Below are 14058 nucleotides of genomic sequence, written 5' to 3'. Positions count from 1 at the left end.
GCCAGTCCTGACAAAACTCTACCATCTGGTGAGCAAGATGTATGAAACAGGCGAAATACCCTCAGACTTCAAGAAGAATATAATAATTCCAATCCCAAAGAAAGCAGGTGTTGACAGATGTGAAAATTACCGAACTATCAGCTTAATAAGTCACAGCTGCAAAATACTAACACGAATTCTTTACAGACGAATGGAAAAACTAGTAGAAGCCAACCTCAGGGAAGATCAGTTTGGATTCCGTAGAAACACTGGAACACGTGAGGCAATACTGACCTTACGACTTATCTTAGAAGAAAGCTTAAGGAAAGACAAACCTACGTTTCTAGCATTTGTAGACTTAGAGAAAGCTTTTGACAATGTTGACTGGAATACTCTCTTTCAAATTCTAAAGGTGGCAGGGGTAAAATACAGGGAGCGAAAGGCTATTTACAATTTGTACAGAAACCAGATGGCAGTTTTAAGAGTCAAGGGACATGAAAGGGAAGCAGTGGTTGGGAAGGGAGTAAGACAGGGTTGTAGCCTCTCCCCGATGTTGTTCAATCTGTATATTGAGCAAGCAGTAAAGGAAACAAAAGAAAAATTCGGAGTAGGTATTAAAATTCATGGAGAAGAAATAAAAACTTTGAGGTTCGCCGATGACATTGTAATTCTGTCAGAGACAGCAAAGGACTTGGAAGAGCAGTTGAACGGAATGGACAGTGTCTTGAAAGGAGGATATAAGATGAATATCAACAAAAGCAAAACAAGGATAATGGAATGTAGTCTAATTAAGTCGGGTGATGCTGAGGGAATTAGATTAGAAAATGAGGCACTTAAAGTAGTAAAGGAGTTTTGCTATTTGGGGAGCAAAATAACTGACGATGGTCGAAGTAGAGAGGATATAAAATGTAGGCTGGCAATGGCAAGGAAAGCGTTTCTGAAGAAGAGAAATTTGTTAACATCCAGTATTGATTTAAGTGTCAGGAAGTCATTTCTGAAAGTATTCGTATGGAGTGTAGCCATGTATGGAAGTGAAACATGGACGATAAATAGTTTGGACAAGAAGAGAATAGAAGCTTTCGAAATGTGGTGCTACAGAAGAATGCTGAAGATTAGATGGGTAGATCACATAACTAATGAGGAACTATTGAATAGGATTGGGGAGAAGAGAAGTTTGTGGCACAACTTGACCAGAAGAAGGGATCGGTTGGTAGGACATGTTCTGAGGCATCAAGGGATCACCAATTTAGTATTGGAGGGCAGCGTGGAGGGTAAAAATCGTAGAGGGAGACCAAGAGATGAATACACTAAGCAGATTCAGAAGGATGTAGGTTGCAGTAGGTACTGGGAGATGAAAAAGCTTGCACAGGATAGAGTAGCATGGAGAGCTGCATCAAACCAGTCTCGGGACTGAAGACCACAACAACAACAACTTTTGCTGAACCCCTCTTGATAGCCGGCCATACGCCTAAACAGTTAGAAGATACGGTTATCCTACACAGACAAGTCAAAGGGCGTAGACTAGATCTGTGGGAAGAGTTACAAATTTTTAAACATCTAGAGCTCAAAGACGGTAATATACTGAACGACCTGTTGAACCTTGCTTGTAGACAATTTTTCGAAGGCTTTAAACATGTACTGTTTATGGTATAACATTAATGCTGGTAACCTCAGTAGTCTATTTTCGCAGGAAGCTATAATGCACTTTCAAGTCTTTAAGCTCACTACCCTTTATATAATGTGGTTTTCTCACGATGTATGGCTGCCACTACATCGGCCCTCATGTGATTTTATCTGACTCTAAAACCTTGGCTCCCTGAGAATGTGTATTAACTGGATTGTGGACCAGGGTTCGTAATTTTGTCTTAAGAGCCATTACTGATTGTTTTAAAGTTTTGACTTATATACGGTGTGTGTGCTTCACTAATATTGTAATGTAACTTTTATATTCTGGCTATATATGCCACTATATGTAACTCTCGGCGTAAGCGCCACCTGCCTTTTGATGTATATATCTATGTTAATGAGACCAAGGCTCCCATATTGTTATAACGGGAGTGTTAAACGCCTTCCTTCGTTTTATTGTCACTTTATCTAAGGACGGTATGAATATTGATATTTTACACATTGCTTTAGTACGCCAATCGGCACATAGTTCGCGACATGAGTGCCACCTGCCCTGGCCGCAGTGTAACTACGCTGGCCGATTATACTCAATCGCTTATGAGCTCTGCTACATCCATGTACTAATTTTTATTTACATGACAAACCCTATTTTCAGGGCTATATTTTATTTTGGACTAATGGATATATGCAGATATTTGTAAAAACGACAATGATACATCATTCCATATTAATGTAATACTGTAAGTACCAGGCGTCCTTCTCATATTTTGTAATACAAGAGCTCTCTAATATGTGTTAAACTCTATTCTTGACTTAAGTTTCATACCTTTTAATGTAAACTACGATGTTCATTGTCCTTAGGCCGCCTTCTGAAGAAGACAGGTTTAAATCTGTCGAAACCTAGGTAAAGATTACATTATCCATTGCAACTGGTCGGCTGTTTTTAGTCTTATATAGTGTTAAATGTGATTCAGAACTGCTGGCTTACGAAGGAACCGTTGCTGTTGCGCAGCTATGTTTAAAATACTGAAATTCCTGCCCGCCGAGGTATCAAAAGCTGCAACCAGGTACATGGACATCAAATTAAAAATTGTGAAAGCAGGTATGGCTATTGACTTTAATCAACAGTGATTAGATAAAGACATTACCCCTGATTATGTAAAGGCGTACATAAACTTTAAACAGTGTAACAAAGTGCCTTCTGTTAAAAAGAAATTAGTGCATTTAGTCGTTTGGGATAGCACAGTAAATTTGTACAAGAAAAAAGATGTTCTTAATAGTGAAGCCTACTGTATACACCTATTTTTAACTAAAGCCTTTAAAGATCTTTGTAATTTTCAAATTGACCACCTGTGGAATAGTATTAATGAATGGCTCTTTAATCGTAAAGAAGAAATCGAGGCTAGACATGAAAGAAAGTTGTTGAAGTTTAGTAATAGGACCACAAGTAAAAGTGTTAACACAACAGACAATAGTGTCAAACACCTATTTTACGAAAGAATAGTAAATAAAACCAATATTACTTTTACGCAGGCTGAGAATGACTTGTTATGTAAAGGCCTTAAATATAATTTGCTTGCTCAACTCGATAAATATCCAGTTATCTGTAATCTCATTGTAGATCTTAAAATCGGTTTAGAATCCCTGAAATTAGAGAAAACAGAGCAAGTCAAACGTGCCTACGAATGTAATAACATAATAGAAAAAGAAATTAAATTATTTCCTAATGGGCAGTCGGGCGAATATAGTATAGTAAAAAGCATTAATCGTAAGCTTAGAGAACATGACGCCTTAATCACTAAGAGTGACAAAGGGAACACCGCTGTCGTGGCTTATAAAAATGAATATATAGAAAAGACTGTAAAGTTTTTTGAGGAAAATGACATCACTGAGGTTACCGTAGATCCAACCGCGGAACTGCAAAATGAAATCCGACGTACTTTAGCTAGTTCCGTCAGCCTGTTTAATAACTTTCAAAAGAAAGGGCTTATAAATATGAACCCGAAACCACCTGTGCTCAGAAGTCAGTTTAAACTGCACAAACAAAATCACCCGATTCGCCCTGTAGTGAATGGTATAGGTAGTCCACATCACACACTCGCTAGGCGCCTCCATTTTAAAATTAAAGATGCTTTCACATTTGAAAATTATTTTTCTGTAAAAAACAGTAAGGAATTAATTAACAATATTCAATCTGTAAGATGTACACGTGACACTAGACTGGTGTCCTTTGACATCGTCAGCCTTTATACAAATGTCCCGGTTGATGAAACCATAGACCTTGTAAAAAAGAATCTTCTCAAGCATAAAAAACTAAGTGAAACTCAGATTGCGGAACTGATTGGTTTGCTTAAGGTCGTTTTAAAATACAATTATTTCACATTTAATGGGAAAATGTATGTACAGCCAGAGGGTCTAGCAATGGGTAGCCCCCTCGCCGGTATATTAGCAGAGGTTTTCATCAACGCCCTGGAAATAACGTTCTTCAATTAAAGTTCAGAATTACGCCTCAAAATCCGCTATCACGCATGTTATGTTGACGACATTATCATTGCTTTTGATGGCACTGATCATCTCTTCAATATTTTCAATGGTTTACATGAAAAAATTTCCTTCACAAAAGAACTTCAAAATAAAAAATGTGAACTTAACTTCCTCGATTTAACAATTTCTATACAGGATAATTCCTTCAATTTCAATATCTTCCGCAAGGAAACATATTCAGATAATGTCATTCCTGCTGACTCAACTCATCCAAAAGCTCATAAACTGGCGTTTTTTCATTCCGCCATTCACCGAATGGTAACTACTCCTTTATCACCTGCGGATCAACAAAAGGAATTGTATGTCATCAAAGCGATTGCTGCTAATAATGGGTACAATCAGAATATGATCGATTACTTGCTACATAAGAAAATTTCCCAAAATTGTTCGACTTTGAGCAATAACCTTCCCACGGATACCAAAGAAACTAAAAAATTTATTTCCATCCCGTTCTTGGGTAATATATCGTATAGGATTTAACGTCTTCTAAATAAAAAATATAACTGTAACGTCTCCTGCTCTACAGATAACAGTTTAAAAAGAAATCTTGTACATTCAGTAGAGATTGCCAGTGATTGGTTTTCCAATTCAGGTGTTTACAAATTAACCTGTAATAACTGCCCCTCATATTATATTGGTCAAACAGGCAGAGCTGTGAAAACACGATATAAAGAACATCTATTAGGTAAAAAAGGAGCGAATATTCACAACTCTACTTTTGCTGAACACCTCTTGATAGTCGGCCATACGCCTAAACAGTTAGAAGTTACGGTTATCCTACACAGACAAGTCAAAGGGCGTAGACTAGATCTGTGGGAAGAGTTACAAATTTTTAAACATCTAGAGCTCAAAGACGGTAATATACTGAACGACCAGTTGATCCTTGCTTGTAGACAATTTTTCGAAGGCTTTAAACCTGTACTGTTTATGGTATAACATTAATGCTGGTAACCTCAGTAGTCTATTTTCTCAGGAAGCTATAATACACTTTCAAGTCTTTAAGCTCACTACCCTTTATATAATGTGGTTTTCTCATGATGTATGGCTGCCACTACATTGGCCCTCATGTGATTTTTCTCTGACTCTAAAACCTTGGCTCCCTGAGAATGTGTATTAACTGGATTGTGGACCAGGGTTCGTAATTTTGTCTTAAGAGCCATTACTGATTGTTTTAAAGTTTTGACTTATATACGGTGTGTGTGCTTCACTAATATTGTAATGTAACTTTTAGATTCTGGCTATATATGCCACTGTATGTAACTCTCGGCGTAAGCGCCACCTGCCTTTTGATGTATATATCTATGTTAATGAGACCAAGGCTCCCATATTGTTATAACGGGAGTGTTAAACACCTTCCTTCTTTTTATTGTCACTTTATCTAAGGACGCTATGAATATTGATATTTTACACGTTGCTTTAATACGCCAATCGGCACATAGTTCGCGACATGAGCGCCACCTGCCCTGGCCGCAGTGTAACTACGCTGGCCGATTATACTCAGTCGCTTATGAGCTCTGCTACATCCATGTACTAATTTTTATTTACATGACAAACCCTATTTTCAGGGCTATATTTTGTTTTGGACTAATGGATCTATGCAGATATTTGTAAAAACGACAATGATACATCATTCCATATTAATGTAATACTGTAAGTACCAGGCGTCCTTCTAATATATTTTGTAATACAAGAGCTCTCTAATATGTGTTAAACTCTATTCTTGACTTAAATTTCATACCTTTTAATGTAAACTACGATGTTCATTGTCCTTAGGCCGCCTTCTGAAGAAGACAGGTTTAAATCTGTCGAAACCTAGGTAAAGATTACTTTATCCATTGCAACTGGTCGGCTGTTTTTAGTCTTATATAGTGTTAAATGTGATTCAGAGCTGCTGGATTACGAAGGAATATTATTGTAGGTAAAGGATAGACTTCTTTTCAAGTAGTTGCGTGAGCAGGAAGAGAACCGGCCTGTACCTTCACAAGAGACAGATTTCTGGGAAGTTTCAAAGTTTAATTATATTGGATTTATTGAACGCTACAGATACGGTAGCATTTAAATAAGCACAATGTAAATAAATTCTTCTCATTTCTTAATAACATAAAGCATTCAGTTAACTTAAGCACTCACCTGCATGTGGTTTGCGACATAACATCACATAAATGTCACTCTCTTGTGATCAGATAGCCACGGCTTGAAATATCAATTAAGAAAAGAAACAGATATTTTGAGGGGAGGGGCTTTAACTGGTTTAAGTTTGTTCTGCATTATATTTAATTTTTATGGTTGTTGTAGCATTCAACACTGAACATGAGACTTGAAAAAGAAATTGTTCACACTCACCTCATCAATTATTTTGGCCAGAACAGCTCCTGATGTACACTGACCAATTTTCAGATTCTTGCTTTCATCACCATAACTAACTTCATCACTTGGTATCAGATCTGGACCTCTTTATGTGTTAAAGAACAAAAACAAACAGATCATTTTCAGCAGTCACAAGTCAGTCAGTGATTACATCAAGGACGTAGTAATAAATGCTGGCATGCAATATTTCTAAGACACATAATCAAAAAGTGAATTTGTTAAACACAATGAGGGCATACTTTTTTAATTTCATCTTACACAGGGAGCATACAACCTATCGGTTGCTGAGTTTGCTCATCTTCTGCACGGCTGCAGTACATACCTAGATATGACAAATGCTGCTCTAGTATGATGCACTTCTCATCTGCTTTCGAGAAATCGAGGTTCAAAGTTTTACAAGACTGTTGAGTATCGTACGAGAGTGTTAGTCATGGTGATTTGCTAACAAACATGTTTGTCGATGTAGGAGGTAGCCGAGGTAGACTGGAAACACGCAATGCGGGTCACGTTCTTATGTGTCCACTGCGAAAGCATGCATCTGCCTAACAGATGTTTTTCAAACTGCAGTCACAACAGAAAGTGCATGAAGCACCAGAAATATTAAGAGTTCATCATACCATACTAAGATCTCATCCAGATGAAACAGATAACCCTACTCTGACCCTCGTAGCAATATTACTTTGGGCGTTACAGAGTCATAAAGATACACATATTATTGAAAATTAAGAAAATTTATAATTTTTGCCATTTGACTTTGAACTGTTTATCAAACTTAAAGTTATGTAAGCTCAGGGGACTTTGATTCTGTGTAGGCATCTCAGGTCATCAAAATACTTTGGACGAAATTCAGATTTTGAATGTTTTATACAAAGTGGGAATACACCAGCTAACGAACATTTGTGCATTGACCAGAGGCCATTCAAAGTACATGTGACATACATTGTGTTACTGTGCTGAGAAACTAACAAATGCAGTAGATGTGGTTAAATGTTTCATTTAAAAATCCCAGTCACTGTACTGTATTAAGAAACAGGCACTGCTGTTTCCGAAGCATATAACTGTCTACAACGGTGGGCATGAAAGTAAAAGCACACACTTCTTCTCTGGCCTCCGAGACATCCATAACTATTACAGCCATATTTTAATATAGTCCCAGAGAGACATATTGTCCTAAACCGTTGAAAGGCCCGTGTTTGGAGAGATGAAAATCTATACGCTCAAGCTGTCTCAGGACACCAATACCATTTTCTGTCAATTTGTTGACTGATATTGCACAATTTCAAATAATAGGACTTTATTTGCTGCCACACCACTCCAGTTGCACATGTTACATCAGTATCTACAAACGTAATCCACAAGCTTCCATAAAGAGTGCGGTGGAGGTTTCGATGCACTGCTGCTAGTCATTCCCTGTCCTGTTTCCCCACAAATGGAACAAGGGAAAAATAATTCTCTATTTCCTTATGTATGAACCCTGATACATCTAACCTTGACTTCTCAGTCCTTACATAAGGTGTATGTTGATGGCCACAATATTGTTCTGCAGTTCATTCCAAACACCTGTTCTCTAACAGATTTTTACTAGTGTTTTGCAAATTATTCAGTGCAGGGATTCCTTTCCGAGTTCACAGGACATTTCCATAATACTTGTGTGCAGATCGAACCTCCCGGTAACAAATCTACTGACACACTTCTGAACTGCTTTGATGTCAACCTTTAATTCAAGGGTATCAAATCAGTGGAACACAGGCTGGATGTAGCTCAAAGAAAGTATCAATGCGGCCCAAGTAGTGAACATCTATCACATGATCGGTAAAAAAAAAAATCCATTTATGTAAAGTTACGATAAAGTAAATATTTTCAATTTGAAACTCCCACCACATGATGCTATTCTCCGACTGGTCCATACTTAACTGGTAGTTATTGTTAATATTAAGCATATTACGTGTGACCCAAAACTATTCGTCTTCTTCCAATGTGGTCCAGGAAAGGTTGGTTGGTTTGGGGGAGGGGACCAAACAACGAGGTCATTGATCCCATCAGATTAGGGAAGGATGGGGAGTGAATGTGGCTGTGACCTTTCAAAGGAACCATCCCGCCATTTGCCTGAAGCAATTTTGGGAAGTCACGGAAAACTTAAATCAGCATGGCTGGACGCGGGTTTGAACTACTGCATCACCTCACTTGGTATGGCGCAGGTAAGCTAAAAGGTTGGACGCCCCTGTTTTAATTCAACCTTGTGGGAATCCCAAACATTCAAATAGTACTCGAGAATGTGTTGCACAAGTATTCTGTAAATGATCTACAGTTTCCTAAAAGTTGACATCGACCATTCGTCTTCCCTACAACTGACATTAGTCAGTCATTCCAGTTCATGTTGTTTAGGAACATCATGCCTGGATGTTTAATTGATGTGACTGTGCCAGGTAGTACACCACTAACACTCTATTTGAACATTGAGGTAAACCAGTCATTAATCCCAAGACTGTTTTGAACATATCAGTGCATTATTAGTCACAGTCGTGTTGGAGATGATGTGCAATGCCTTCCTCCGACCTTCGAGCTAACTTACCCGAGCTAGTCAAACGGAGACCTACAGTTTAAAGTGGATTTCAAACCACAGAGTAACCTGATATTATTCTCATCAACAAATTCCCAGAAGTGAAAGAAGCAATAAGTGACAGATGAAAATCTTATAACTGACTGGTTTAGCAGCTGACAGGATTGCTATTCCTTCTCATATGCATTAGCTTACATTTTTCTGCATTTAGAGGAATATTTCGTTCACCATACCATGTAGAAATTCTATCTATCAACCTGTATCCTCCTACTGTCGCTCAATGGTGACGGGCACTGATAACGGTGCAGTTGAGTGCCCCACAAAGCAAACATCATCATCATCATCAATGGTGACACTTTCCTGTACACCACAGCAACATCAGCAAACAAAGATTGCCTGTCAGATAGTTCTGTATATGCAAAACAAGAATGGTCCTACCACACTTCCCTAGGGCACTCTTGAAGACATCTTTATCTCTGATAAACAGTCGTTTTCCAGGACAATGTACTGGCTTCTATTACTTACATCTACATCTACACCTATATGGATACTCTGCAAATCACATTTAAGTGCCTGGCAGAGAACTCGTTAAACAACCTTCACAATTATCTGTTATTCCAGTCTCGTATACTGCGCAGAAAGAACGAACACTTATAACTTTCTGTACAAGCTCTAATTTCCCTTATTTTATCATGATGATCGTTTGTCCCTAAGTAGGTCGGTGTCAACAAAATATTTTTGCACTGGGAGGGGAAAGCTGATGATTGGAATTTTGTGAGATTTCTCTGCAACAAAAAATGCCTTTGTTTTAATTATGTCCATCCCAAATCCTGTATCATTTCAGTGACAGTCTCTCCCCTATTTTGCGATAATACAAAACACCCTGCCCTTCTTTGAACTTTTTTGATGTACTCCGTCAATCCTATCTGGTAATAATCCAACTCTGCGCAGCAGTATTCTAAAAGAGGATGGACAAGTGTAGTGTAGGCAGTCTCCTCAGTAGATCTGTTAAATTTCCTAAGTGTCCTGCCAATAAAACGCAGTCTTTGGTTAGCCCTCCCGCAACATTTTCTGTGTGTTACTTCCAATTTAGGTCGTTCATAATTCTAATTCCTAGGTATTTAGTTGAATTTACGGCGTTTATATTTGACTGATTTATCATGTAACTGAAGTAATGGATTCCTTTTAACACTCTTGTGGATACCTCACACTTTTCGTTATTTACTGTCAATTGCCAATTTTCACACCATATATGTATCTTTTCTAAATCGTTTTGCAATTTGTTTTGATCTTCTGATGGCTTTAATAGTCAATAAACGACAGCGTCATCTGCCAACAACCTAAGACAGCTGCTCAGTTTGTCTCCCAAATTGTTTAAATAGATGAGAAACAGCAAAGAATCTATAACACTACCTCATATATCGCTTCTGTTTTACTCGATGACTTTCCGTCAATTACTACGAACTGTGACCTCTCTGACAGGAAATCACGAATCCAGTCACATAACTGAAATGATATTCCAGAGGCATGCAATTTCACTGCAAGCCGCTTGTGTGGTTGAGTGTCAAAAGCATTCCAGGAATGCAGAATCAATTTGAAATCCCTTGTCGATAGCACTCAGCACTTCGTGCGAGTAAGGATCTAGTTGTATATCACAAGAAAGATGTTTTCTAAATCCATGTTGACTGTGTGTCAATAGACCGTTTTCTTTGAGGTAATTCATAATGTTCAAACACAATATATGTTCCAAAATCCTGCTGCAAATACGTAAACGATATGGGCCTGTAATTTAGTGGATTACTCCTACTACCTTTCTTGAATATTGGTGTGACCTGTGCAACTTTCCAGTCTCTGGAAACGGATCTTTCATCAAGCAAACAGTTGTATATGATTGTTAAGTATGGAGCTATTGCATCACCATACTCTGAAAGGAACTTAACTGGTATACAGTGTGAACCAGAAGACTTGATTTTATTAAGTAATTTAAGTTGCTTCACTACTCTAAGGATATCTACTTCTACGTTACTCGTGTTGGCAGCTGTTCTCGATTCAAATTCTGGAATATTTACTTCATCTTCTTTTGTGAAGGTATTTTGGAAGACTGTGTTTAGTAACTCTGCTTTGGCAGCACTATCCTCAATAGCATCTCCATTGCTATCGTGCAGAGAAGGCACTGATTGTGTCTCGCCGCTAGCATACTTCACATATGACCAGAATCTCTTTGGATTTTCTGCCAAGTTTCGAGACAAAGTTTCGTTGTGGAAACTATTACAAGCATCTTGCTTTGAAGTCCATGCCAAGTTTCAAGCTTCTGAAAAAGATCGCCAATCTTGGAGATTTTGCATCTGTTTTCATTGTCTGTGCAAGTGTCCTGACCCATTTTGTGTACCAAGGAGGATCAGCTCCGTCGTTTGTTAATTTATTTGGTATAATTCTCTCAATTGCTGCCGATACTATTTCTTTGAATCTGAGCCACATCTAGACTACACTTTACACTTACATTGTTAATTTGAAAGGAGTGGAGACTGTCTCTCAGCTAGGCAAGTGAATTTTTATCTGCTTTTTTGAACAGGTATATTTTTCGTTTATTTTTGGAGGATTTGGTGGTTACGACATTCAATCTCGCTATGACAACTCTGTGTTCACTAATCCCTGTATCTGTTTTGATGCTCGTTATTAACTTAAAAAAGTCTTCAAACCACTCACACAGCTGAGACCCTACTCAGCATGCTCTGACCTTTGTTAACAGTCTCCAGTGTGGCACTGTGTCAAATGCTTTCTGGGAATATAGGAATACATAATATGTCCATTGCCCTTCATCGGTGGTGCACAGGATATCATGTAAGAAAGCGGCAAGCTGAGTTTCACACAAGCAATGGTTTCTAAATTGATTTAATATGAGAGTGTAAGCTTGTCTCTACAAAGGAAACGTGTGCTGCCACAGTTGTTGGAGACTGTACCTACTGTCGCCTGCAAGAGAAAGTGGTGCGGAGCACCAAACTTCTTTGAGGTCAGTGATCAAAAGCAGCTGAATAAGACATACCCTCGTCGTCAGATGGGAAGAGGAGGTCCTATCGTGTGGTAAATATGATTGATAGAATTTTCTGCTATGGATGTTTTTCTGTTAGGATTACATGATGTAATGGTGTGTGAAACACTGACAGCATGCACTGCAGAGGAGCTCACTAGCAAGGCCCTAGCTGCCATTCTCACTGTAAATAGGTGACAGAGATATTTTAGAGGGCATGTCAAAGTTTTCTCTGCTACTATAATGTTTGCAGATAGCAAGGATGAAACACAGGAAGTGAAATGTTATTTACAACTTGTACAGAAACTATACTGCAGTTGTAAGAGTCTAACAAGGAGACGGTACAACTGTGGGGTCGGGGATTTGTCCGAAATTTTGTGTGGTGAAAGAGGACCCCTAACACCTCACGTGGTTAAAATGTTAGGACGCACTACCCAGAAAATCCCGAGAAAAATCGATCCAAAGTTTCTTAGGTGCTGTATGAGTATAAAATGTTGGTCCAGTCCCGAGTTGCCGTTTGGCCTACATGGTTAGCACTCGGACCCTTACGCCAGAGGTCTCAGGTTCGATTCCTCCTCCCACATTTTTTTTTTCTTCTGTTGCTTGCAAAATTGCAGTGCATTGTTACAGGAGAATCACAAAATTAATTCGGGAAGATTGTACAAAGATTCATTCTATAATTCACCATCAATTATCGTCACCAATATTCCAAGACATGATTCAATATTCCTGGTTTGCCTCAAAATTATCAGAAAGTCAAAATATTTTCGTAAATGTTAATGGGGCATGTTTTTGTACAGATTTATTGCAAATGCCCTGTGATTGTAAATAATCCGCTTCTATATGTTGCTTAAGATGTCGCAAAAATTATTGCTTTGTTTGTTTTCATGATAATTGCCACTGTAGTTCTTGTTTATAATTATTATATGTATAAAAATTGAATGTTTCCCAATGGACTTTGTTATTCTGATTAAAAACCCAATGTTTTTTCCTAATATACTTTACAATGAAAAATGGAAAACCCACTGCCATGAATTGTGTTGTTGGACATAAATAAAATAATTTTTATTCAATAATGTAACTAATTTGTTAAAGATAATGTAGGTTTGGGAAACTTTCTGAATAATTGGTGGAATAACAAAAGAAAATGAAACAGAAGAAAAAAAGTGCCAGAGGAGGAATCGAACCCGAGATCTCTGGCATCATAGTCCGAGCCCTAAACATCTAGGACAGACGGTGGCTCGGCAATTCACAAACATTTTATACTCGTATGGCACCTAAGAAACTTTGGATCGATTTTTCCCGGGATTTTCAGAGTAGTGCGTCCTAATACTTTAACCACGTGAGGTGTTAGAGGTCCTCTTTCACCACACAAAATTTCGGACAAATCCCCGACCCCACGGTCGTGCCGTCTCCTTGTAAGAAAAGGAGTAGGGTCTTAGCCTCTCCCTCAAGTTATTCGATGCTGTACAATGAACAAGCAGTAAAAGAACCAGAGGGAGAAGAGGATTAAAGTTTAGGGAGAAGGAATAAAAAATTTAAAGTTTTCCGATGACATTGTAATTCTGTCAGAGATGGTTCAGTGCTCAGAATATCAGTTGAATGGAGTGGATTATGACTAGAAAAGAGGTCATAAGATGAATACAAAAATAAAACTATGAAAATAGAATGTAACTGAATTACATCAGGTGATAAGGATAGAATTAGATTAAGAAAATGAGACACTAAAGGCCCGCATCAAAATAACTGACAATGGTTGAAGCATATAAATACATTATTCAACAATCCACCAGTTATATACTGATGAGAAAAAAAATTGAAACACCGAGAAGGAATTGTGCAACATGAACAAAAGTTGGTAGGTGTGTTTCTATATCTGGACGAGGATGTCTGTTCAAACTTTGTGCCAGTCCTGTAAGAGTGGTGCTAGTAGCACCCCTATGAGGATGCAAAT

General features: G+C 38.1%; 1 protein-coding gene across 1 annotated transcript in view; it reads right to left on the bottom strand.

Moving 5' to 3' along the window:
- LOC124550725 (X-ray repair cross-complementing protein 5-like) overlaps nt 1-14058 on the bottom strand; it is a 141305-nt gene that overhangs the window by 107925 nt on the left and 19322 nt on the right. The window contains exon 4 of the mRNA XM_047125446.1: nt 6493-6601. Coding sequence (XP_046981402.1) covers nt 6493-6601 — 109 coding nt within the window. The remainder of the gene's footprint in view (nt 1-6492; nt 6602-14058) is intronic.

This window comes from Schistocerca americana, chromosome 9 (genome assembly GCF_021461395.2).
Source record: "Schistocerca americana isolate TAMUIC-IGC-003095 chromosome 9, iqSchAmer2.1, whole genome shotgun sequence".
Taxonomy (NCBI): domain Eukaryota; kingdom Metazoa; phylum Arthropoda; class Insecta; order Orthoptera; family Acrididae; genus Schistocerca; species Schistocerca americana.
The sequence above is the reverse complement of the archived record's forward strand: the minus strand, read 5'-3'. Positions and strand labels throughout refer to the sequence as shown.